Source organism: Piliocolobus tephrosceles, unplaced genomic scaffold, assembly GCF_002776525.5.
Source record: "Piliocolobus tephrosceles isolate RC106 unplaced genomic scaffold, ASM277652v3 unscaffolded_33015, whole genome shotgun sequence".
NCBI lineage: Eukaryota > Metazoa > Chordata > Mammalia > Primates > Cercopithecidae > Piliocolobus > Piliocolobus tephrosceles.
In genome coordinates, this window is record NW_022316550.1 from 1 (window position 1) to 27,413 (window position 27,413).

Below are 27,413 nucleotides of genomic sequence, written 5' to 3' on the forward strand. Positions count from 1 at the left end.
GTACTTTGAAAATAAAGTACTGTACCGAAGTTTAATTATTTTTCTTATTGTTTGCATATTCTCCCTCCCAGATAATTTACAGAGGGCGCTAAAGCTGATCCCCTGGGAGCTTCAGAGTTTAATGACTCCGCCTGACGATTTCCTATTCTTTTCCACAATGTGCTAAGTCAAATTATGGCCAAATTACCAATCGCATGGTGATTCAGCTTCTAAATATGTTTTGCAGTGTTTCCAAAAGTTAAAAAACAAAAGCAAAAACAAATCTTTACCTAAATTGTTTTTACTTGCTTCACCTTAAATCAGTTATTCGGTTCCTTTGAAGAACGTGTTGCTTTAGCAACCCCCAAAGTGAACCCAGATACCCAGGACTACTGATTGTTACATCAGAGGTTTTGAAAACGCCAATACTAGAAACAGGCCGACAGTTAAGCAGAGGCGGGCCTCAAACTAAAACAGAACCTTCTCAAAACCACTTATATTTCAAGAGATGGATTAAGCGAAAAGAGCTGTACAAAGAAATAAGCCATTTTCTATGAGCCTGTTACAGGCAAGGCACTGTACTCCCTTGTCACTTGTTAATTTACAAGAAGACTTGCCGGTCCAGGGAAAGGGAGAGGGGATCGAGGCAAGGTTTATGGAGGGCGGCAAACTGCACTATGCGTGGCGCGGGGCTGAGCTTGCGGAGACCGGGGTTCCGGTGCCTGGCGCCAGCTGCCAGGTAGGGGCGCGCGTCCTGCGCAGTTGCCGCGCTCTGGCCTCGTGGGCTTCAGGCCGGGCCAATCAGGAGGCGGGAGGAGGGGGGCAGCGCCGGGAGGGGGCAGGGCCGAGTCGGGCTTCGCGGTCGGCCCGCCAGCAGGGAGGGCGCCTTTGGCTTCCCCACCGGCCATGGAGCGGCTGACGTTGCCTCCCCTCGGCGCGGCGGCAGTGGACGAGTACCTGGAGTATCGGAGGTGAGGCTGTGGCTCCGGGCCGGCCCCTCGCCGCTCTGAGGGGCCACGATCCCTGGGCTGAGGGCGCGGGCAGGGGCCCGGCGGGTGTCCGGGGGGATTCCCTGAATCTTTGCCTGGGTTTTTGGGGGAGGCCTAGATGAATTCCAGTTTCGTCTTTGCCTAATTAAATATTGTAGGGCCACGCAGTTCTATGCAATGATGAATCTTCCGATGCCATTTAAGAGGTCCCTCTGCTCCCTTCCAAGAAGGATGACTAACTCTAGCTGATACAGAGGTCCAACTGTTTTTTAAATGGCCATTGAAAACATTCACATCGAGTACTAGGGGCTATAGAAGTTAGCATACATCAAATTAACCCAGTAATAGGGTCAACCGTGAACTTCTGAACGCGCTCCCCACCCCGAGGTGCTGGTTTTAGGAGAAAGGCACCGACTGGTGTTTTGGTGTTCTGGAGAAACCCCTTCCGAAACTGGAAACGTAGCCGCTCCTTTGGCCTGAGGACTCGACTCATTGTCCTGGGTCCTGACCGAGGCTGGTGCACCTGCAGCGACGCGCTCTTTTTCCGCTTCCTGGGGGTTTTGATCGTCCGGAATCTGGGCGGATGGGAAGTCCTGGAGAGGGCCGCCAGAGGACGCGGAGTTGGGGCGGGAGGATGTGTGTGTACAAGCAGAGGGGAGACGCTCCAGGCTCGGCCAGGGAGGCTGGAGCGAGCGACAGGGCCTCCTCTGCGGCACCGTGGGCGACCCAGATGACCCAGAGGTGTGCGCGCAGACGGTCCCCCAGCTGACTGCTCTCCCGCGCTCCGACTGCCCCGTCGGTGTAGTTTTGGGTAACCCTTAGAACTGCCTGGAGATTCTGAGCCAGAAGAATAAGGGCTAGGAGCTTGATGGGGTCAGTTCCCACGCCCAGTTCAGGATCAGAACAACCACCACCCAGTCCTCTCGCAGAGCAGAGCTGGCTCCTTGAGCCTCCAGTTCTCCAGAGCTTTTGCCTGGGAGCAAGTTGCTGGAGCTGGTGTTGACTGATAACTTGGATATTTAGATATGTGAATTGTGGGCCTCCAGTTGATTCTTGCCTAGCTCCGAACATGTTAGGGCAGACCTGGTGGAAAATTATGTATTTATTTATTTTATTGAGACAGGGTCTGACTCTTGCCCAGGCTGGAGTGCAGTGGCGCGATCCTGGCTCACCTCAATCTCCACCTCCTGGGTTCAAGTGATTCTCCTGCCTCAGCCTCCCGAGTAGCTGGGACTACAGGCGCCCAGCTAATTTTTGTATTTTCTGTAGAGACGGGATTTCACCATGTTGCCCAGGCTGGTCTTGAATTCCTGGGCTCCGCCCGCCTTGGCCTCCTAAAGTGTTGGGATTACAGGCCTGAGCCACCGTGCCCAGCTGGGAAATTATTTTTTCAATCATAAATAACTTGAAACACTTCCCTCTGAAAGAGATTATCAGGTCCTTTACTGACATCAGGATTTTAGAAAAGTGGGGAAAACAGGACTTGAGTGCCTAGATGTGAAAAGGTGGGCCGGGAAGGTGGGGGTGGGAAGATGAGTTAAAATATGAGTTTAGAAGGAAACAAACTTTCCTTCCTAAGAGTTTTCCTGGATTTGGTCTTGTCTAGGTACTTTGGTGGGAGTCAGTTGGGAGGGGAAGCATGCAGCCTTGTTACTCACACTGTGGGAGTAACATATATACACACATATATTTATACATGTATATACATGTATATAAATATATATATACATATTTTAGATAGAGTCTTGCTCTGCTGTCCAGTCTGGAGTGCAGTGGCACTATCTCAGCTCACTGTAACCTCTGCCTCCGCGGTTCAAGCAATTCTCAGTGCCTCAGTTTCCAGAGTAGTTGGGATTATAGACGCCCACCACCACGCTCCGCTAATTTTTTTATTATTGGTAGAGACGGGGTTTTGCTATATTGGCCAGGCTGGTCTCGAACTCCTGACCTCAAGTGATCCACCTGCTTCAGCCTCCCAAAGTGCTGGGATTACAGGTGTGAGCCACTGCGCTGTGAGTTTTAATCTGCATTTGAACAAGATCCCCTGGGGATTCTGTAAGTACAATAAAATTTGAGTTGCACTGGTTTAGTACTTAAATACCAGTGACATCTTACTTTTAAAAGATCTTTTAAAGATCCGTATTTATCTTAAGATCTTAATACCTGTTGGTATTCTTGATAGCTACAAGAAAGTGAAATGGCCCAAAATTTAACTCAGAAATAAATGCCCTTTTTTTCTTCGCTATTATGTATCTAGATTGTCTGTGTAAAGAAGACAGTTTTGATTATTTCATAGCTTATACATTGGTTTTTCTTTTTCTTTTTTTTTTAATGGCAAGCACATAGAGCAATGGTTTTTATTTTCTACCTCAGCTAAAGGCTTCAAAGTATGGAAAAAAGCATGTATTGCACAAAAAAGCATGTAGCATTCTACAAATATCACTTTTTGTGACTTTTCAAGGGGAGTATTTTCAGGGAGAAATGTCTTCAGTTTTGGAAAAACTTCTTTTAGGTGTGCTTTCTTTTCCTCCAGGGAGGCCAACTCTTAATTTTGTTTCATAGAAATAGTAGGGGCTTAATATTTTCCCATAAAATTTTGGGTTCTTACTTCTGAAATTAAACAATGATAAACCTGATTACCTAACACACAAATGTGGTTTGAGCTTGTGCTGAACCAAGTGTGTATTTAGGTTCCACATTAGTTTAAACCCCTGGCCAGGGTTTGGAGACAGGTATGGAAATTAGTCATATTGGCTTCTGCTTTGATAGTTTTTGTACTTTTTTGGGATACATTTTCAAAGGAGGAAAATGTTAGAATTTTTAGCAGTTAAGGCTCTACCTTTAATGAGAAGAATGAGAATCTTTGCTTCAGTATCAAAGGAAAAACTGAGATGAATATGTGGTAATCCTCTGTTGATAAACCTGGATCAGTAAAGTTGCGTTATGAATTCATTGTTTTTCCTATTAATAACCCTCTTGTATAGGAAGTTAAGGGAGAAAAGATTTCTTTTCTCACCCATCACTAGGTTCACGGCTGAGGCACCTATGTTTCTGGATCAAACCGAGGGTTGGGCTGCTTATTCTCGTGGCCCAGTAATGTGATTCAGACGAACTGGGAAAGAAGGGAGATTATTTTTGTAACTGGTTATAGGGAGAAGGCCTGGAAGATATTGGCAGACCAACTCAAAATTACAAAGTTTTCCAGAGCTTATATACCTTTTAAGCTATATGTTTATGTGTAAGTGTGCATTTATCTAAAGACATAAATGATGAACTTCTAATCTATAACTAAGATCTGAGTCCTGAAGACCTTCCTCTGGAGCCTCAGTAATTTACTTAATCTAAATGGCTCCAGGTGCTGGGGTGATTACTCTTGTCTTGTCTCGTGCTAAATCATGGAGGGTTGGGGAGTTCCTTCAGACCCCCAATAAACTTGTTTGTGGAGGTCTGGGGAGTTTCTTCAGACCCCCAATAAAACTTGTTTAGTCCTAAATGGGTCCTTTAAGAATTCCTTCATTATCTTGTCATGCTGCAAGGCCCAGGAAAGGCCTGGGCAAAACTCTTTGTGGGCTCTTGTTACTTTCCAGCCTTTGTATAAGGACACTGGTTCTATCAGCGTTTAGTATTTAACTTCACCACTCAGTTAGTGCAGTAACAGGTGTTATGGAGACATGGCCTGCCACATCTGTAAGAAAAGACAGATTTACAAAATAAAAGCTTAAAAATTTATTTAATATTTGCAGTGGCCTGGTCATAGCTCACCCGGAAAATAAATACTCAAAGTTTAAGAGAAATATATATTTTTATTGTAGAATTGTTGGTGAGGATGATGGAGGGAAACTTTTTACTCCTGAAGAATATGAAGAATACAAAAGAAAAGTTTTACCTCTGCGCTTACAAAACAGATTATTTGTGAGCTGGCGGTCACCAACAGGGATGGATTGTAAACTTGTGGGCCCAGAGACACTGTGCTTTTGTACACATAGGTAAGATACTTTATTGCAAAGTTTTTTGATAATTAGAAAATAAAAAGCTAAGCATATCTTACTTCTACAAATTGTGATGATTGAGAAACATTTAACAATTGTCCTTTATGTAGTAGAGTAGAAATTTTCAGCTGGGGATGGTGGCTCACATCTGTTATCCCAGAACTTTGGGAGGCCGAGGCAGAAGGACTGCTTGAGCCCAGGAGTTCTAGTCTGCAGTGAGCTGTGATTGTGCAACTGCATTCCATCCTGCGTGACAGAGAGTGAAACCTTGTCTCTTAAAAAACAAAAATTGGCCGGGCGCAGTGGCTCATACCTGTAATTCCAGCGCTTTGGGAGGCCGAGGTGAGCGGATCACGAGGTCAGGAGTTCAAGACCAGTCTGGCCAACATAGTGAAACCCTGTGTCTACTGAAAATACAAAAAATTAGCTGAGTGTGGTGGCATGCGCCTGTAATCCTAGCTACTTGGGAGGCTGAGGCAGGAGAATCGCTTGAACCTGGGAGGTGAGGTTGCAGTGAGCCGAAATGCCACTGTACACCAGCCTGGGCGACAAGTGTGAGGCTCTGTCTCAAAACAAAACAAAATAAAACAAAAAAATAAAACAAACCCCACAAAAATTATCTAAAGGTTTTTAAAGCTATAATTAAAATTTTTCCATCATATCCTATTGGCGCTTATCATGGAGTCTTACCACCTTAAGCAGTTCTCTTGCCATTGGTAAAAATGTTTGGTGGTCCTGTGGCTTTGCCAGGGGTCTTTCAGTTTGGGGAGCAGAGTCTACATACATCTCACATCACTGGAGAAGGTAGAGAATGGGTCATCAGACTGAGGAACTACTTTAAGCATTGCTTGAATTGGCCCACACTGATCATGCTGTCCATCTATAAGTATAAACATTTCTCCTCAAATTTGCTAATCGCCTTTTATACCTTAAGGATCTGCCATGTTGATACCTTTCTTTAAACAAACAAGCACACTGCTTTGCATTACAAATGGTCATGTTCCAAGAAAAGTGCCTAAAGGAAAGGAAGTAAGTGAGGCTCCAGTTTTTGACTTGAGTTGTCTATATCTGAACTTTGCGTTTTGCTGTGTGTGTGCTCTACTTTAAATTTTGCTACTGTCTTACAGTTGTAAAGTTCAAAATATCTAAGCTGCTTCACAGAAAAGTCTCTGAACCTATTCCATGTTTTCAGGCAGCAACTTTAACTTTCGGTTCCAAGAGGAACCACCCTATTCTGATAGCAATTTCTGGGGCTCTTTCACAGAGACTCTTTGTATAGTTGCTATTTAGAGTTGCAGTTTGCCAGAATTTGTTAGGCAGTTGCTAGAATGAGTAATGTTGTATACAGATTGACTATGAATTTATTTAGCAACCCCAACTAAAAACACTGAGGAGGAATGGAGGATAAGAGATGTGTTGTTATCTTTCAGAATTAAAGAGGGGTTTGGTAAGTTTGTGATAGTTTTATAATTTATTCTTACACAAATTTAGTGCCACTTTCTAATCTCTGTATAACTTATACAGCATGGACGTGAATGTCAGAATTGATCCAACTCAACTTTTTTTTTTTTTTTTGAGACAGGGTTTTACTCTGTCACTCAGGTTGGAGTACAGTGGCATGATCTTGGCTCATTGCAGCCTCGACCTCCTGGGCTCTAGCGATCCTTTGACCTCAGCCTCCCAAGTAGCTGGGGCCAGAGACACTGTGTTTTTGTATAGTTCTTATACTGTTTTTCTTGGCGTGTGCCACCACATCCAGCTAATTTTTGTATTTTTTTGTAGAGAAGTGGTTTGGCTTTGTTACCCAGACTCCTGGGCTCAAGTGATCTGTCTACCTTGGGCTTTCCAAAGTACTCAGATTACACGTGTGTGCCACCATGCTCAGCTGACCCAACTCAACTTTGATGGAGAAGTTATTGTATTTAGTACTGATCCACTCAGTGAGATTTCTTCCAAACTTTTCCCCCAAAGTGATATATGATTATTAAGGAAAATGGGGGATATATAGAAACATAGAATATATTCTATATACAATATATAGAAGCAGCTCACTACCCAAAGCCAGCTGCTAGTTTTTTTTTTTTTTTTTTTTTTTAAATATCTGTATGACTTTTTCTTTTTTTTCTTTTTTCTTTTTTTTGAGACAGAGTTTCACTCTTGTTGCCCAGGCTGGAGTGCAATGGCATGATCTTGGCTCACGACAACCTCTACCTCGTGGGTTCAAGTGATTCTCCTGCCTCAGCCTCCCGAGTAGCTGGGACTATAGGCATGCACCACCATTCCCAGCTAATTTTGTATTATTAGCAGAGATGGGGTTTCTCCATGTTGGTTAGGCTGGTCTCGAACTCCTAGCCTCAGGTGATCCTGAGGCTGCCTCCCCTGCCTTGGCCTCCCAAAGTGCTGGGATTACAGGCGTGAGCCACTGTGCCCGGCCTGACTTTTTCTTTACATGGTTCATTTAACTGTTGTTAATTATGTGTTTGCATAAAATACTGAGCCACTTTTTAATGACAGAAATCATAGAAATATGTTTCCACGTTGTTATGTGCTGGCCAAAAACAAGATTTTAAATACCTGCCAGCTAGTCCAGCAAGTCCAGTGGTGTTTATCTGTGTTCTCCGGAGCTGTGAGAGAGCCTTGGGGGTGTGCCAGGTGGAAGGGCAGATTAGGAGAAGGGGAAACTCTATTCTGTTCTTCCTCTTGCTCTAACCAATTCTGAATTTGTTTTATGTATTCTCGTTCTATAAAAGATGTTATTTGACAAAGGGGTTTCGCCGCTAAAAGATTTGAAAACCTGTTGTCTAGTAATTTACTTACTGGTTCTTTTATGTTGTGTGGGTGTGTGTATCATGTAGCTGATGTAAGTACTATTGCTAATATTATTGGTATGCATAAAGCTTTTTCTATAAATGGAATTATTTTCTTAGGGTATATTTTCCAAAAATGAAATTTCTGGTTCAAAGAATGGACCTTTTAACGTTTCTTGAAACATTATTAAATAGCATTTGTTCTTTTGTAACACTCTTTTTTGAGACAGAACCTCGCTCTGTTGCCCAGGCTGGAGTACAGTGACGCAATCTCAGCTCACTGCAACCTCTGCCTCCTGGGTTCAAGGGATTCTCCTGCCTCAGCCTCTCTAGTAGCTGGGACTAGAGGCATGCACCACCATGCCTGGCTAATTTTTGTATTTTTAGTAGAGATGGGGTTTCATCATGTTGTCCTGGTTGGTCTCAAACTCCTGAGCTCAAGCGATCCACCTGCCTTGGCCTCCCAAAGTGCTGGGATTACAGGCATGTGCCACCAGCACCTGGCCCTTTCGTAACAGTCTTGATAACATTGTGTATTACATATAGTTTTAAAAAACTTTGACTCTTTTTGCTAAGTTAAAATGGTATCTCATTTTAATTTGGATTTCTTTGATTAATATTGAGAATAATAAATTTAGTATTATTTTACTGAATATCACCTATGAGAAGAAAGTGAGTGGTCTTATTTAAGAAAATCACAGTACTGTAAGAAGGAGCTTTGGCTTTCAAAAATATTGATAATTTATTTTGAAGTCAAAAGTTATATTAAAATAAATTACATCAATACACGTTTATTGAATGTATTTCTATTTTAAGTAGCAAACATATGGAAATAAATTTAAGTAATGCACTTTGATGAAAATAACATTCATAAAGAACTTTTTCTTTTCTTTTTTTTTTTTTTGAGACGGAGTTTCGCTCTTGTTGCCCAGGCTGGAGTGCAATGGCGCGATCTCGGCTCACCGCAACCTCTGCCTCCTGGGTTCAAGCAATTCTCCTGCCTCAGCCTCCTGAGTAGCTGGGGTTACAGGCATGTGCCATAATGGCCAGCTAGTTTTGTATTTTTAGTAGAGATGGGGTTTCTCTATGTTGGTCCAGCTGGTCTCGAACTCCTGATCTCAGGTGATCCGCCCAACTCAGCCCCCCAAAGTGCTGGGATTACAGGCGTGAGCCACTGCACCCAACCTGAACTTTTTCATACTCTTAGGTTGTGCTTCATATTAAGAAATCTGTAGGGGTAAGTGTTTTAAGGAAATTATATAATTATTCTTTGTATTGCTGTGAAACAGCTTCTTAAATAACTAAAAATAGAAACCTAAAAGTGAAGATTTCCTCTGACCAAAGCAACATAGCTGATACAAGTGCTATATGTAGGAGAGTTTATTTTCACCTTACTATGAAGAATAATAAAACAATAATAATTTAAAAAATCATATCTGCCTTTAATATAATAGAAATTGTAATTTTTGATAATACCTGTATTGTGTTCAGATTTCTCTCTCTCTCTCCTTTTTTAGGTATAAACAACATAAAACTGACTTGGAAACGATTCCTCAGCAGCGCCCCATTGATCTGCCCTGCCGAGTGACTGGCTGCCAGTGCAGGGCTTACCTTTATGTCCCCTTGAATGGCAGCCAGCCCATTCGCTGCAGGTGCAAACACTTTGCTGATCAGCACAGTGCTGCGCCTGGCTTTACATGCAATATATGTGAGTTATATAATTATAAACACATAAACTCAGAATGTTTATACGTCTTCCTTGAATATTTAACGTGCCTTTGTACTGGTTGTAGAGTTAATATTCAATTGTATTAGTTGTGGAGTTAATATTCAGTTATAGCGTTAATATGAAACAACTAAGGAAAATTCAATGGATAGATACTCTAAGATTTCATTTTTGTGGAAGGATTCAGAGTTAATGGTACGCTTGATAATCATAAACCCTCATTTCATGTAGTCCAGATAATTTAAGTAATAGTAATGGATTTTAAAGAACTACCAGATGTGGGGGCCGGGCGCGGTGGCTCAAGCCTGTAATCCCAGCACTTTGGGAGGCCGAGACGGGCAGATCAAGAGTTCAGGAAATCGAGACCATCCTGGCTAATCCGGTGAAACTCCGTCTCTATTAAAAAATACAAAAAACTAGTTGGACGAGGTGGCGGGCGCCTGTAGTCACAGCTACTTGGGAGGCTGAGGCAGGAGAATGGCGTAAAGCCGGGAGGCGGAGCTTGCAGCGAGCTGAGATCCGGCCACTGCACTCCAGCCTGGGCGACAGAGCGAGACTCCGTCTCAAAAAAAAAAAAAAAAAAAAAAAGAATTACCAGATGTGGTCTGATTCAAATTTTCGAATACGGGAGTTGAATCAACTAAATTCTATTCATAGATTTTAAAAAAGCATTTTATAAGTCAAAAATTTTTTATGGCTTGCTGATAGATTAACATAGCATGATCATTTTAATACTTTGTTTGCAGTAGCACCCTTACCTTAATACCTGTACCCAAATTCCAACCTCTACCCCTTTTGCCCTTACACTGGATCATCCATTGAACTAGGTAGAGTGCTAGTCCATTAGTTTCCTTCAGGAGATAGTCAATCCAGTTGTTTTTATAGTAGTTTGAGTTGAAATCTTATGATGAAGTATGTAATAAAATATTTTTAATGACAGTGGCAGGAATAAATGTTTCATTGGCTGAATATGGAAGTAGTTGGAGAAAACGGATTTATTTGTATGCCTTGGTTCATATATATATATATATATATATATATAAAAAATAATAATAATAATTTTTTAACAGAGTTTTGCTCTTGTCACCCAGGCTGGAGTGCAGTGGTGTGATCTCGGCTCACTGCAACCTCTGCCTCCAGGGTTCAAGTGATTCTCCTGCCTCAGCCTCCCAAGTAGCTGAGATTATAGGCACCCGCCACCACACCTGGCTAATTTTTGTGTTTTTAGGAGAGACAGGGTTTTACCATGTTGGCCAGGCTGTTCTCAAACCCCTGACCTCAAGTGATCTCCTTACCTCGGCCTTCCAAAGTGCTGGGATTCCAGGCGTGAGCCACTGCACCTGGCTGTTCCCATATATGTTTGTCAGAGGTGTGAGTAGGTAAAGATTTTGTTAATGGTATATTCTGGCCTCCATTACAATATGGCTTGATTGTTTCATACAACAACTTTGTTAAGACGTAATTCACATGTCATACAATTAACCTATTTAAAATGTGCAGCTTCATGATTTTTTATAATCAGCATGAATGTTGTGTAACCACCAGCACAATACACTTCAGAACATTTTTCTCACCCCAAAAAGAAACTCCGTATTCACTAGGAGTCATTCCTTACTTGCTCTCTCCCCAGCCCTAGGCAACCCATAATCTACTTTCTGTTTCTGGATTTGCCTATTCTGGACATTTTATATAAATAGAATCATAGAATATGTGGTCTTTTGTGACTGACTTCTTTCATTTAGCATGATGTTTTCATGATTCAGCCATGTAACTGATTTGTTTTTCTAAGACCACCAGAGTGGGCACAAAAGAACCAGCGAGTAGGCAAGGCTAAAAGCAAAACTGCAAATTTATTCTTTGGTCATCTAGCTTCAGGGACCGGAGCTGGGCGGGGGGTGGAGTTTCTAATACAGTCCCGACAAGAGTGGGGGCTGAGAAAGCCCGCCCCCGGCGCATCTGCTGGGAGCGACTTTTCTAGGAGTGGAAGGGCAATAGGCGGGCACGGGCATGTCGGGGGAGGGAGGCCGCTCCGCAGGTGCCACCAGGTAAATCTTGGTCTCCTTGGATTGACATCACCTGGTGCATGCCTGATTAATCTGCACCTTCCCGGGCGTCAGCTGCATTCTCGCACACATGGGAAGAGTTGGTGGTGAAGAAGAACCCGGAAGTGCACCATCCTGCCTCCGTTCGTCCAAACAGTAACCTATATCAATACTTCTTTCCATTTTATTGCTGAACAAGATTCCACTACACCCTTTCTGTGTCTACAGGTTGGCCTTCCAATTTGGCTTTTATGGGGAGTTGATCTGTAGGAAGATTTCTACATTATCTCTTCACCTGGTCCTGGCCACTGGGCTGTCCCTGCCATGCCTGCTTATAATTCCGTTTTTGAGGAGAGGGCTTGCATTACCTGGCTCTTCAATTTCTTTTAGTCTTGTGTTTTGCAGTTTTTTTTTTTTTTCTGTGTTATATCCGGTTACTACTTTAGCATGTTTTAGAAGTAAGAACAGTGGCTAGGAAGGAGTTCAGTGGCTGGAGGTAAGAGTTACAGGGGCCAGAGGATCTAGATTCAGCTGGCTTTTGCCAGGCTAAGTGTCTTTAGGGTAGACAACATAGGACCTTTGAGAATTTAACTCCCTTTACATCTTGATTCAGGTTCCAAGTGTTCAGGATTCCATAGCTGCTTCACTTGTGCTTGTGGTCAGCCTGCATATGCCCATGACACAGTAGTGGAAACTAAGCAAGAAAGATTGGCTCAGGGAAAACCAGTGGGACAGGATGTTCCTTATGCAGCCATGGGAGGATTAACTGGTTTCAGCTCACTGGCGGAAGGCTACATGCGGTTAGATGACAGTGGGATCGGTAAGTGATGCTATGTGAAATGTGAGCCCATCGTATTGTTTTTATGTATGCTAGCAATAGTGAAGCCTTATATTTGTTAAGCACTTCATAGTATTTTTCTTTCAGAAAACATTCTCTCATTTGATTTTTATTTTTTAAAGGAGGTTTTTAAAATTTTTATTTTATTTTTTACTTTTTCAGACCTATTTAGTATCCATGAAAGAGGTTTTATTGCTACCATACAATGTATTGTCATAGAATTTAGAAAGCACATGGCAGAGATCATTCCCATCCCAATACTTGTACTCAAATTTGAATCCACATCTCCATTGTTTGAAATAGCTGAATAATATTTATTTTATTTGATATGATATAGTTTACCTGTTACTCTACTGTATGTAACTTATGCTATTATATCCATTTCATTTTGGAAACAATAGGCTTATGTTCATGTGTGTATATGAACACACATGTATATACATGTAATCACTTCTGTAGTAAAATATGTATGTATGTGTGTGCACACACATATATCTTGTTGCATATATATATGTTGTAAATAATGTAGGGAAAGTTTAATAGGATCTATTCTAAACTGTTAAAGGTAGATGGATCCTTCTGAGAGCTGAGTGGGACTGGGGAGCAGAATGTGTTCCCTGTCTACTCGAAACACTGGTGTGTAAGTTTTTTTTTTTTCTATTTTAAAGAAGCATGTATTTTTTCATTTAAAAATTACATAAATACAAGTGTATATTTTCTTTTCTTTTTTTGTTTTTTTTTGAGACAGTTTCACTCTCATTGCCCAGGCTGGAGTGCAATGGTGTGATCTCGGCTCACTGCAACCTCCGCCTCACAGGTTCAAGCGATTCTCCTGCCTCAGCCTCCCGAGTAGCCGGGATTACAGGCATGTGCCACCACACCTGGCTAATTTTGTATTTTTAGTAGAGATGGAGTTTCTCCATGTTGGTCAGGCTGGTCTCAAACTCCCGACCTCAGGTGATCCACCTGCCTCAGCCTCCCAAAGTGCTGGGATTACAGGTGTGAGCCACCATGCCAGGCCCATACAAGTGTATATTTTCTTGTAAAATATTCAAACAATAGAAATTTAGTGGAAAAAAAAGAGAAATTAATTGCAAAGCACCCTTGAATACTTCTCTTTGGTTCTTTCCCCGAGGGTAATTTGCTATCATCAATTAATTTTTCTCTTTAACATACAATTTTACTATTTACTTTTTAATTTTTAAAAATTATTTGTATTTATTGTTTAAGAGATAGGGTCTTGCTATGGTGCCCAGGCTAGGTTTGAACTCCTGGGCTCAAGAGATCCTCCAGTCTCAGCCTTCCTAGTAGCTGGGATTACAGGCATGCATCACCATACCTGGCTTTACTTGTTTTTTAACTTAGAAAAATGTAAAGGCCTGTTGTGTCAGGACACACAAGTCGACTTCATTCTTTTTAACTGCTGTATGGTATTCCACACTGTAGATATAGCAGTTTATCTAACCATTTCCTTGTTCATGACATTTAGATTTCCATCTTTTTTTGCCATTACAAGCAATCTTGCCAAGAAAATCCTTGAATTTGTCTGCCTGTATCCTTGCATGAATTTGACTCTAAGGTAGATACAGAGAAGTAAACTACTGGAGCATGTTAACCTGTAAAATTCTAATGCATTCTGCCAAAATGTCCTCCAGAAATGCTCTGCTTGTGTTTACTTCCTCTACTGATGCTTTAGCTTGCCTATTTCCTCACATTTAGGCTAATCATTGATATTATTAAACTTGATTTTTTTGCCAGTCTGATGTGTAAAATTGTCGTTGTTGTTTCAATTTGATTTCCCTGGTTATTAGTGAGACAGGGATCTTTTCATATTTATTGGCCATTTCACTTTCTGTGAATGGCCTATTCATATCCCTTGCTCAATTTTTTTTTTTTTATCTTTTATCATTGACTTATAGGAAGTCTTTTTATATATTCTGTATTTTTTTTTGTTATTTATTTTGCAGACATTTTCTCTCAACCTGTCATTTGTCTTTTAACTTAATTTTTTTTTTTCTTTACAGTTTAAAAATTTTGGAGACAGGCCTTTCCTATTTCAGTTTTATAAATATATTCTCCTGCATTTTATTTTAATACTTTTTTATGTTTAGCTTTTTCATATATCTGTAATTTATTTTTTGTGAAAGTGTGAGGTAGATGTGTCTAACTTCAGTTTTTGTCTAAATTGATGGCCAGTTATTCAAGCACCATTCTTTCCCAAATCATCTGACACTCTACCATATTCTTTATTTTTATTTTTATTTTACTTTAAGTTCTGGGATACGTGTGCAGAACATGCAGGTTTGTTACATAGGTATACATGTGCAATGGTGATATGCTGCAGCCATCAACCTGTCGTCTAGGTTTTAAGCCCTGCATGCATTAGCTATTTGTACTAATGCCCTCCCTCTGCTCGCCTCCCACCCTCCGACAGGCACCTGTGTGTGATGTTCCCCTCTCTGTGTCCATGTGTTCTCACTGTTCAACTCCCACTTGTGAGTGAGAGCATGCGATGTTTAGTTTTCTGTTCCTGCATTAGTTTGCTGAGAATGATGGCTTCCAGCTTCATCCACGTCTCTGCAAAGTACATGAACTCATTCTTTTTTATGGCTGCATAGTATTCCATGGAAACCCTACCATATCCTGTCATATTCTCCATTTTGTACCATTGGCCCATTTGTCTATCCTGTGCCAATATTTTACACACATATATATATATTTTTTGTGATAGCTTCCTGGTATGTCATGATATTTGATGTGATAAATTTTTCCTCTTTGTGATTGTTTTCAAGATTGTCTTGATATTTTTGTACATTTTCTCTTCTAGGTAATTTTATAACTAGCTTCTTAAATTTCATAAGTAAATTCTTCTGCAGTTTTATGGGTGTATAATTATGTTAGGTTCAAGCAACAGCTAAAGAAAACCCAACTACGAGTGTCAAAAAATGATGATGATGATGATCATGTTTGATGACTGCAACTTTGTACTACCAGCAGTTGTTTGAGCCACATCACATATATTATTTCACTTAATCCTCACAACAACTCTGTGAGTTAGATGATTATTCCTAGTTTACAGATGAGGATACGCAGCACAGAGAAGTAAAATAACATGCTCAGTGTTATTCAACTAGGAAGTAGCAGGGTTGGGTTCAACCTGAAGATTTCTGTGGGCTCCCTAGTCTGCCACATTGTTGGCTATTTGTGTACAACTACTATATTGTTTTCATTACTGCAGCTTTATAATAAATAAATTAGTTAATATTTATGACTTCATTTTATTGCTTCAGAATTTTCCTGACCTATTCTTATGTTTTAATTCTTTCAGAACTTTGGCATCATTTTGTTAAGGTATAAAAATTCTATTATTTTAATTGAGATCACATTGAATATGTAGATGAATGTAGAAATAATTTTTTTTTTTTAAGATGGGGTTTTGCTTTGTTTCCCAGGCTGGACTGCAGTAATATGATTATAGCTCACTGCAGCCTTGAACTCCTGGGCTCAAGCAGTCCTCCCACCCAACCTCCCGAGTAGCTGCGACTATGGGCGCATGCCACTATGCCTGGCTAATATTTTACATTTTATATATTTTTTAGAGACAGAGTCTTACTGTGTTGCTCAGGTTGGTCTCAAACTCCTAAGGTCAAGTAATCCTCCCACCTCAGACTCCTGAGTAGCTGGGACTACAGGTGTGAGCCACCATGTAGAACTGATATTTTTAAATATTATCTTTTCATTTATTAGTCTGTGCAGCTAAGTGGAATTCTGAAGTTGTTATCCCAGAAGGCTTGCACAACCTTATTAAGTTTATTTCTATGTATTTAATTTTTTTTTGAGATGGTGTCTCGTTCTGTCTCCCAGGCTCCTAGGAGTGCAGTGGCATGATCTTGGCTCACTACAATCTCTGCCTCCTGGGTTCAAGTGATTCTCCTGCCTCAGCCTCCTGAGTAGCTGGGCTTACAGGTGCGTGCCACCATGCCCGGCTAATTTTTGTATTTTTAGTGGAGGCGTGGTTTCACCATGTCGGCCAGGCTGGTCTCTAACTCCTGACCTCAGGTGATCTGCCTGCCTTGGCCTCCCAAAGTGCTGGGATTACAGGTGTAAGCCACCATTCCTGGCCAATTTTTTTTCATTAGTATCATACATGAGATATTTTTTCTTCCATTATATCTTCTTACTGATTATTGTTTGTTTATAAAAAAGCAAAAGTGTTTCATTGCTTTTGTTACCATTCTTATTACTTAATCTTAGAGTTTTTACTCAATTTTTAGTTTATTTTTAAAAAATAATGTTTTTGCCTCTTCCTTCCCAATATTTATGACTCTTATTCTTGACCAGTCAAAATGGCTAGTACTTCCAGAACAATGCTAAATAATGGTGGTAGCTGGCATCTTTGCCTTTTAGAGACTTCTAGTATTTTAACACTAAGTATCTTCAAGGTATAGTCATGTGCCACTAAACGATGGGGATACATTCTGGAAAATGCATTGTTAGTTGATGTTTGTTATGTGAACATCATAGGGTGTACTTACATAAACCTAGATGGTAGAGCGTACTACACACCTAGTTATGTGATATAGTCTTTTGTTCCTAGGCAACAAACTTGTTCATCATGCTACCGTGCTGAATGCTGTAGACAGTTGTAACACTATTTAAATTTTTCTAAATATAGAAAAGGTACAGTAAAAATATGGCATAAAAAATAAAATGGGCCATGTGCAGTGGCTCATGCCTGTAATCCCAGCATTTTGGGAGGCTGAGGCAGCCAGATCGCTTGAGCCCAGGAGTTTGAGACCAACCTGGGTAACATGGCGAAAGCATGTCTCTACAAAAATACAAAAAATTAGCCGGGCATGGTATTGTGTGTGTGCCTGTAATCCCAGCTACTTGGTGAGGGCTGAGGTGAGAGGATCACGTGAGCCTGGGATGTAGAGGTTGCAATGAGCTGTGATGGCACCATTACCCTCCAGCTTGGGTGACAGAGCGAGACCCTGCCTCAAAATAAATCAATAAAATGTTACACTATTATAGGGCAGCCCTATTATAATCTTATGGGGCCACCATTGTATATGCAGCCCATTGGTGACTAAAATGTCTTATGTGACACATGATTTTATAGAGAAAGGAAACCTCTTCCTTTTGGTCCATGAAAGAAGGTGGGGTGAAGAAAGGTGAGAGTTAAGAAGAGGAAATATAAGATGTTTTTGTTCTGATTTCAGGTGTAAAGGAACCTAGGGGCAGAGGGACTCCAGATCTATTAGCCATGTAGATACCTAGACCGAGGAAACCTCTTGCTGGGATTTGGTTCCTTTTTGATGTGGAAGGAGTCCATAATTTCCAGCTGTCCCGGGGTGTGAGAAGGCAGCTGACCTGTGAGTCAGTGGGCCAGCCATGCCATCTATCATAGCAGGGGGCAGAGCTGGAGGTGGGTCCCCTAATCTAGGGGACTCAATAGAGGAAGTGACAGGTATTGAGGGAGTCTATACTTGCAGCGGGAGCAAGCATAAGGCTACCAGGCCCTATCAAGCTGAGAGACCAACTTATTAAATTCAAGTTGAGCATTTGAGATCAGTAGCACTTGCAACCGCCAGAGGGCAGCACAAGGACCTGCGTGGGCCAGAGCCTTCTCTCATATTCCCGCATGCCCCATGGGAGCCACTGGGGATGGGGCGGGGGGCGGCGCGGGGAGCGGCGCGGGGAGAGACGGAGCAATCGTCCCACACTGTTTGTAAGATGGGGCTAACTTCTAACCCAGCTAGGACCAAAAGTTCACTTTTTCCTTCACCTGTGGTATAGAGATAGCAGTGTGGGGGGAAGGTGGTGGTTTGTGAGGAAGGCAGAGCAGCTACATATTTTCTCCGAAGCTTCCTTCCTTTTGGTCCAGAAGTCAATGTATTTAGCAATTAGTCTTTCTAGTTTATGGTTTGGAGTTGTGGATGTTTCCTCATTTCACTGAGGAAGGTACTTTCTTCTTTATTTTTCATACTTTGTTTTCAGATGGCTTCCTAGTAAGGAATAAAGTAAAAATACACTTATTCTACCCTTTTCAGTCAGAGATTCCTTATTATGAATGTCTTGCTTTTGATAGTGTTTTATAACTATTATATATTAGGGTTTTGAACTTCTATGCTAACATAGGTACATAATATTCTTTTCTTCTGTGAAGAAAGTTCTCAGAAATGTGCAGAATACTTTTACCCATTTGCTTTTACTTTATATGTCAGATAAAAATCTAAATAAAAAGACAGAGTCTCACTGTGTTGCCCAGGCCGGATCCAGTGAAGTGATGTAATCATAGCTCACTGCAGCCTCAAATTCCTGGGCTCAAGTGATCTTCCTGCTTTACCCTTCAAGGGAGGTAGGACTACAGGCACACGTCACCATGTCCAACTAATTTTTGTATTTTTTTTTTTTTTGATAGAGATGGGGTCTCCCTATGTTGCCAAGACTGGTCTTGAACTCCCGGCCTCAAGCAATCCTCTTGCTTTGGCTTTCCAAAGTGTTAGGATTACAGGCATGAGCCATTACACCCATTCTAATTTTTTTTTTTCTTTTTATAGAAGGAATTTCTAATGATTCTGTTGAGGTTCCAATTTATTTATATTAGAAGTAATAACTTGTTTGTATCCCTGTAAATATTTAATTTTTATTCTCCATGTGTTGTTTTCTCAGGTGCACCTTCAGTTGAATTTTTAGAATCTCCCATTACAGCAGTAGACAACCCATTCCTAAAAGCATTTCAAGCATCATCTAGTTCTTCTCCAGAGACATTAACAGATGGTAATGAAATGAAGTTTAGAACTGTTTTTGGATGTAGTAAATTAGAATATGGAGCTTTGATTTGTTTTCTAGGCATCTCTCTTTTTTTCATTATTACGATAATTTAACTTCAAGTTAAGCTATCATTTTACTTTCTTTTATGTAAGCCACACACTGAGAAAAAGCAAGTAACTTCATTTTGTGTTGGGAAAAATAGCTAACTCCAAGAATTTAAAGGATTCTGGTAATACTATAATTTGAAGTTTTAAACCTTGTTCTGGTACATGCTATTGCTCTGGTGTTTGAGTAAGAGGGCCCTCTGGTGGACTAATTGCCTTTGGGTTTTCCCAAAGAGGCGTAATCCAGTGATAACCATAGGTTAGCAGAGTTTTATCATTTATAAATTAAGAGCGGGTACAATTCATTTTTAAGCACCAGTATTCTATATTTCCCTTATTGAAAACAAGAAGAATAAATTTGTATGACTTATTAGGTATTTAAAATTTAGTATTTTAGAATATTTTAAAATGAGACTTTCTTTGATTTATCTGTATTTTCATACACCTAGACATTCCCCACAAGGGATTTTAAGGCTGCTTGCAAGAACAACATACAACTTAGTACATAGTGATAAAATATATATAGAAGTAAGAAGCCAAGAAAAGGACACAACTGTGGCAGCTTTCAAGGTTGATGTAATTGTTTTGTTTAAACTTCAGTTTTGACTGAGTTTAGTGGCAGCCAAGGCACAGAGGAAAGTGCAGTCAATTAAATGTTTTTCTTTCTTAGACAGGAGGAAGCCTGAGTTCCTCAGTGCTAATGAATGTTACACCAATGCTGGATTTTTTTTTTTTTTTTTTTTTTTTTGAGACAAGTTCTTACTCTGTTGTCCAAGGTGGTGTGCAGTGGTGTGATCATGGCTCACTGTTACCTTGAACTCCAGGGCTCAAGTGATCTTCCTGCCTCAGCTTTCCACATAGCTAGGAGTACAGATGTGCCCCCACACCTGGGTAATTTAAAAAACCTTTTTTTTTTGCAGCAGGGTCTTGCTTTGTTGACTAGTTTGGTTTCAAACTCCTGGCCTCTAGCTATCCTCCTTCCACAGCTTCCCAAAGCACTGGGATTGTAGCTATGTATCACTGCTCCTGGCCTGGCATGCTGGATTTTAAGTCAGTATAGTGATCCTCAGTGATTAGTGGCTAAAGTAAAAGTTGCTGCTGTATTTCAGCAAATACAGCAGACGTTTGCTTGTTTCCGATAGTCACCTTTTCTTTCTTTCTATTTTTTTTTTTTTTCTTTTTTTGAGACAGAGTCTTGCTCTGTTACCCGGGCTGGAGTATAGTGGTGTGATCTTGGCTCACTGCAACCTCCACCTCCCTGGTTCAAGTGATCTCTCACCTCAGCCTCCTAAGTAGCTGGGACCACAGGAATGCACCACCATGTCCAGCTAAATTTTGAATTTTTTGTAGAGTTAGGGTTTTGCCATGTTGCTCAGGCTGGTTTCGAACTCCTGAGCTCAAGCAATCCACCTGCCTCCACCTCCCAAAGTGCTGGGACTACAGGTGTGAATCACTGCACCTGGCCTGATAGTCACTTTTGAAGAGTTGGGATATACCATTTTACTAGATAAATGGTAATATGCCGTTATAATGCAACTCAGTGTAGATGAGTCTGGAAGAGGTTTGGCTCAAATGGTCCCACATGATCCAGGGATAGACCCAGAGTTTCCAGAGGAATGGGTAGATAACACTTATTCTAAACATCCATCCCTTCTTACTCTTCTCAGTAAGACTTTTGTGAAAGATAGTCGACAGACTGTAGCTGTACTCTGGTGATTGTCTGGAGTTACATGTTGCTGATTGAGGGTGAATTCATATGCTTTAGAAACTGAAGTGCGAGTGTTCAGGTTGCTATTCTGCTTTGGAAATGAAGGGACCCAGTGAAGACATTCACTTGCAACGAAGGTGAACTTTTCTATGAAATTAGGCTCTTGGGGCACCTACCAAGAAAACCAGACTTTTTGCTACAGAAGCAATTTTAAAAATTCCTTTCAGCATGTAAATTAGTGCTTGATCCATTTTACAAAGTGAGTACCGTGAAAAATGGATAAAATAGTTGAGTTTTGAAACATTTTGAAGCAGGTACTATCATTACTATGGTTGCCAATACCAAACCTCAATAATTACTTTTGTGCATTATCTCAAAGTGTAACATGGATTTCTAGTTATAAAATGTAAAAAGTAGTTGGACAAAACTAAGTGTACTCTTATACGGAATAGCTATTTAATATGGACTGTGGACTATTTGGGAATGTTTGCTAGTGAAAAACACTTTTGTCCTGTGATGCCATTCTCTCTAAAAGAGAATTAGGTAGTATGACCAATTATTCATTTAGGCCGTTTTTGGTTTGAAAAATTAAACATTATCACCTGGCAGGAGAAAACTTTTCTTTCTTTTGTTTCAGGGGAATATGTAATGATATAAATACATTACTTAGATTTTTTTTTCCTTGTTAGTAGGTACAAGTAGTCAAGTTTCTTCGTTAAGGAGACCTGAAGAGGATGATATGGCTTTCTTTGAGAGACGATACCAGGAAAGGGTAGGTTTTTGAGGAAATCCACTTGCATTAAGCATTTACTTGTAGCAAAAGCAGTAGAACGATTATATATTGAATGTGGAACATCCTTAAAAATAATTTATAAAGTCTTTACTCACAGTTGGTGTTAGGCCTTGAGGCTTATTAGAATAATTTACACAGAAACAGGGCTAAAGAATAACATGATATTTAATACACTGGTTTATTTATGAAGGCCATAAAGATTGGATAAATGTGCAAATAAAATTGTCAGTAATAAACAAGATCAGCAGATTTGTAAATTATATGTATCTTGAATTTCTTTTTTTATACATGTACCTTTATTTTTTATTTAAAAATATTTGTCAAATAAAGATTGAGTATATTTTGAATTCTTTTTTTTTTTTTAGACGGAGTCTTTCTCTGCTACCCAGGCTGGAGTGCAGTGGCGCGATCTTGGCTCACTGCAAGCTCTGCCTCCTGGGTTCACGCCATTCTCCTGCCTCAGCCTCCCGAGTAGCTGGGACTACAGGCGCTCGCCACCCCGCCCGGCTAATTTTTTGTATTCTTAGTAGAGATGGGATTTCACCGTGTTAGCCAGGATGGTCTCGATCTCCTGACCTCGCGATTCACCTGCCTTGGCCTCCCAAAGTGCTGGGATTACAGGTGTGAGCGACTGTGCCCGGCGTCTGTTTTGAATTCTTAATATGTGTTACTTATTCTTCTTAGAGGCTTTTAGGTGTATCCAGACTCGTTCAAATTACCCAATATACACCTGGGCGCAGTGGCTCACGCCTGTAATCCCAGCACTTTGGGAGGCCGAGGCGGGTGGATCACCTGAGGTTAGGAGTTTGGGACCAGGCTGTCCAACATGGCGAGACCCCTTCTCTACTAAAAAAATACAAAAATTAGCCGGGCATGGTGGTGTACGCCTGTAATCCCAGCTATTTGGGAGGCTGAGGCAGGAGAATCGCTTGAACCTGGGAGGCAGAGAGATTGCAGTGAGCCAAGATTGTGCCACTGCGCCCCAGCCTGGGTGACAGTGAAACTCCATCTAAAAAAAAAAAAAAAAAAAAAAAAAAATTACCCAATATTCTTTAAGAAACGGAACATTAAACATAAACATATTTTAGGTCGGGCGTGGTGGCTCAAGCTGTAATCCCAGCACTTTGGGAGGCCGAGACGGGCGGATCACGAGGTCAGGAGATCGAGACCATCCTGGCTAACACGGTGAAACCCCGTCTCTACTAAAAAATACAAAAGAAAAACTAGCCGGCCGTGGTGGCGGGCGCCTGTAGTCCCAGCTACTCGGGAGGCTGAGGCAGGAGAATGGCGTGAACCTGGGAGGCGGAGCTTGCAGTGAGCCGAGATCGCGCCACTGCACTCCAGCCTGGGCGATAGAGCAAAAACAAAACAAAACAAAACAAAACAAAAAAACCATATTTTAACAATTTCCAGGGCTCAACAAGTGAAGTCTTGATGTGTTCACAGCTGTAAGTGAAAGTGACTCAGTTCACCAGGGTGTAAATGCCTTGGAGATAAGCACAGTGTTTTATTCATCTTTGTATTTTCCCTAGCACCTAGCACAGTGCTTTGTGTGTAATAGGTTTTTAGTGAATTATGAATTTATGGAAAAGTAAAAAAAGTTGACACAAATATAATTGATACTTTCATACATGTCAACTTCTTATACTTTTGATATATTTCATGGCCATGTTCATATTTGAGAGTTTTATTTTGTTTTTTTGTTTTACTAGATGAAAGAATGTTGGCTTAATGAGGTGTGGGGAATAGTATTTCAGCCACATGGCTGCAAGTACTTTCTTTAGGGTTGTTTCGTGGGCATCACTATCTCTCCAGCCGGGTAATAAACTCCACCCAAAAGTAAAGATACTCCCGCCACTTTTTGTTGTATCCTGTATGACTCTTAGACAAGAGCTTGTTGAGTAACTGAAAGGATGGAAAAAGTTGAACATTAAGTAAATTCAGGAAGTAAGTTGGAGACAGAGTAGCTTAAGAATTTTGAAGTCGAAGGGGAGAGGACAGAATTTAAGTCAGAGCTAGAAAATAGAGCTTTTTGCAGTGACGGAAACATTCTATATCCATGCTTTAGTCACTCTCCATATGGGGCTCTATAAGGCTAAATTTAAATTTTAAAAATTTAATGTTTATTTCCTCAGTCATACCAACCACATTTCAAGTGCTTAGTAGCCACATGTGGCTAGTGGCTTCCTTACTGGATAGCACAAGGCATTTCCATCACTGCAGAAAGTTCTTCTCAAAAGCTGTGGTTTAAGGGTCTGTTTGGGCTGCTGTAAGAAAATATCATAAAGCTGGGTGGGTTATCAACAACAGAAACTTATTGCTCACAGGTTCAGAGACTAGGAAGTCTAAGATCAAGGTGCTGGCAGATTTGGTGTCTCGTGGAGGCCTGCTTCCTGGTCCGCCAGATAGCATCTTCTTGCCGTGTCCTCATATGCTAAAAGGGGCATGATGGGTCTTGAGGCCTCTTTTATAAGGGCACTTACCCATTCATGAGGGCTCTGCACTCATAATCTAATCACTGCCCACAGGGCCCATCTCCTAATACTGCTACATTGCAGGTTAGGATTTCAACATGAATTTTGTGGGGACAAAAACATTCAGACCATAGCAAGGGGAAAGAGGTGTGGTAGGATGTCAGTGAGGGAGATGAAATGGTCAGAGTGATGGAAGAAAAGGCAATTTTTGCAGCAGCATCAGGGTATAAAGTTATAATCAAATCACTTTTCATTCTTGGAACACACACACTCACGGCCAAGTTTTAATTTTTCCTCACAGGCTTATGGGATACTAGGTTCTAGAATTCCTTCCATCCCTTCTCCAGAAACCTGGAGTTTTGACTGCTTTGAAAACATGCCAATGGTGTTTGCTTGTGAGAAGATAAGGAGAGGAATTCTTATTTGTGAATGTTTTAAAGGATATACCTGGCCTGTCAAGATTGTTTATTATAGGCTGGGTGTATTATGCCTGTAATCCCAGCACTTTGGGAGGCCGAGTGGCACTTTTTGGGCGGATTATGAGGTCAGGAGTTTGAGACCAGCCTGGCCAACATGGTGAAACCGCATCTCTACTAAACGCGCACGCGCGCGCGTACACACACACACACACACACACACACAGTTAGCTGGGCATAGTGGCATGCACCTGTAATCCCAGCTACTCAGGAGGCTGAGGCAGGAGAATCGCTTGAACCCAGGAGGCAAGGTTGCAGTGAGCTGAGATCGTGCTACTGCACTCCAGCCTGGGCTACAGAGCAACAAACACTCTGTCTTGGGGGGAAAAAAATTAACATAAACCTGGAATTGATGGATTTATGAGATGTAGTTTATAACTTTCTAGCCTCTGTGATTTATAGATTTATGAGATACAGCTTATAAACTCTCCACCATGTGTGATTAATGGAGTATAAAAACTAAGAAGCCTATACCTAAATAACTTCCTCTGAGGTGACATGTACCATACGTACTATTAGTAGTCGTCTTTTACTCCAAAACCATTTGGATTATTAGGAAGCTGCATGTCTGATAGTTCAGAGCCTCTCGCAAGAGCAATGCCATGTGTGTATCCGGTTTTTGCTTGCATTCTTTGCTAATCATTGGCAACATCTGGCAGGGAAGAATCTATGCTGAGTGTAAGTCTGCTTTGGTAAGTGAGACCTCTGTGGTAACATAGTTTACCCACTGCGTTTAGATCCTCTTGAGAAGTTGCTTTTCTATATCAGTTCAAGTTATTTTCTTCTGCTGTGGATGATTCTTGGTCTCTTTTCCCCAAGAAAGGAGAATTTTATTAAGGAAACAAATATCAAAGGTCTGCTAGGTGCAAAGCACTGTATTCCTGCCAGGAAATTTAAAAAACAAAACAAAACAACAAAAACGAAAACAAAAAAACAAAACAAACAAAAGAAAGAGGAGCAGGTATCTTTGCTTTTAAGACTCTAGATGGTTTGCTGAGGCGGTGGCTCACGCCTGTAATTCCAGCACTTCGGTAGGCCGAGGTGGGCCAATCACTTGAGGTCAGGCATTCAAGACGAGCCTGGTGAACATGGTGAAAACCTGTCTCAACTAAAAATACAAAAATTAGCTGGGTGTGATGGTGCATGCCTGTAATCCCAGCTACTTGGGAGGCTGAGGCAGGAGAATCACTTGAACCTGGGAGGCAGAGGTTGCAGTGAGTTGAGATTGTGCTACTGCACTCCAGCCTGGACGACAGAGCGAGACTCTGTCTCAAAAAGAAAAAAAAAAAAAAAAAGACTAGATGGTTGATGGATGTATTTGCTACGTACTATTTCAAATGACAAACACTGCTTTGGTTTTTGTTTGTATTTTGGCGTCTTTGCTTCTTAAAAATTTATGTTTCTGCAAATCTAGCACTTGGCTTTAAATGAGTGAGGAAAAGGGTCTAGCATTTATCGAGTGCTTAAGTGCCTAGATCTTTATATATATTATTTACAGCTTTAGAACAACCCTGAGGAGTAGCTATTACTATGACATTTTTTTTTTTACAAATGTAAAACTGTTAAATAAATTGTCCCAAATGCTTAATAAATGGTAGAAGTAGGATTCACTTTCTCTTCTATTTGACATCAGAACCTATAATTTTTGCCCTAGAATAGAGTATTTTTTGGGGGTCCTTCAGATGACCTGTTGTTTGATATGGTTTGCAAGAATGATATGATGTATGGTGTCCGAATGAGGTTCCCAACCCAACTCAAAGAGGCGAGAGAGGGAATAAATGTGGAGGAGACAGAGGTTAGATTAATCTGGTTTTATGATTGGAAGCTTGTATTACTTGCAGTTTGATAGGACTGGATAGACTGGTTTTACCGGGTCTCTCCTGGTTTCTTGATATTATTCCTATCAGTTCAGAAGGTCGGAGACCCTGCCTTCTACCATGGACCCTGACTTGCTCTCCCCTTCTCTTGCAGGGGTAAGGCAGTGGGGTTGCCTCTGGAAATTGGTGTGTATGAATGTGAGTGGTGGTGAGTAGGAGGCAGGTTGGATTTGTGTTCTCTGGGGCCTTTAATCCCATGGAAAAGGTCTCTATGTGTCTAAAAAGTTAGAAGGCCACTGCTTAGGGTATGTGTGCTGCTTTTTTGCTTTAACTACAATGGAGGAGGAAAAGGCTTTTAGAAAGGTAACTGGGAATATGGAAACCAGAATTATAGGAAACAATCCTTAAAGCAGTCCACGTTCCAGAGAGAATCCAGCTGGATTAGGTGCATTATGTAACTCTGTAGGGAATGTGCATAGCTGGATGTAAGTTTAGTCCTTTTAGCACTTGTAATTTCAGTGTCAATTGAAATTAATTTTTTTCTCTAAAGCAATATTCATGTTACTTTTATTAAAATGCTTCTGTAAAATTAAAATAAAACCATTTAAAAATGTGTAATTATGTCCCTTTAACAGATTTTGGCTTTAGTATTTAGCAGCTTAATAACTGTGGAATGGCTGTGACATGAATCTGAATGAGTTTTCTGCAAGTTTTTTTTTTCTTTAGAATGGTTTACAAGTTATATCAATAAATATGTTAAATTTACAGATGAAAATGGAAAAGGCTGCTAAGTGGAAAGGAAAAGCTCCATTGCCATCAGCTACAAAACCTTCATGAAGACTATTGGATAAATTAAAATCATCATCCAAGTATCTTTTTCATGTTTATTTAAAT

The 27,413-nt window shown here is 40.8% G+C and overlaps 1 protein-coding gene across 1 annotated transcript; it reads left to right on the forward strand.

The window, feature by feature from the left end:
* The first annotated feature begins 784 nt into the window (after window positions 1–784).
* Window positions 785–27,413, forward strand: LOC113222665 (protein FAM221A). The gene is made up of 7 exons (XM_026452310.1): window positions 785–950; window positions 4,781–4,954; window positions 9,282–9,472; window positions 12,146–12,352; window positions 19,046–19,153; window positions 21,649–21,731; window positions 27,288–27,413. Exons 1-7 carry the CDS (start codon window positions 886–888, stop codon window positions 27,354–27,356), a joined length of 897 nt encoding a protein of 298 aa, XP_026308095.1. The 5' UTR covers window positions 785–885; the 3' UTR covers window positions 27,357–27,413.

Excerpts from the sequence above, each read along its gene's own strand:
- LOC113222665 (XM_026452310.1), top strand. The coding sequence starts at position 886 with ATGGAGCGGCTGACGTTGCCTCCCCTCGGCGCGGCGGCAGTGGACGAG. Across the intron at positions 9,473-12,145 it reads TGGCTTTACATGCAATATAT|GTTCCAAGTGTTCAGGATTC; the intron begins GTGAGTTATATA and ends ATCTTGATTCAG. Across the intron at positions 19,154-21,648 it reads TCCAGAGACATTAACAGATG|TAGGTACAAGTAGTCAAGTT; the intron begins GTAATGAAATGA and ends TTTCCTTGTTAG.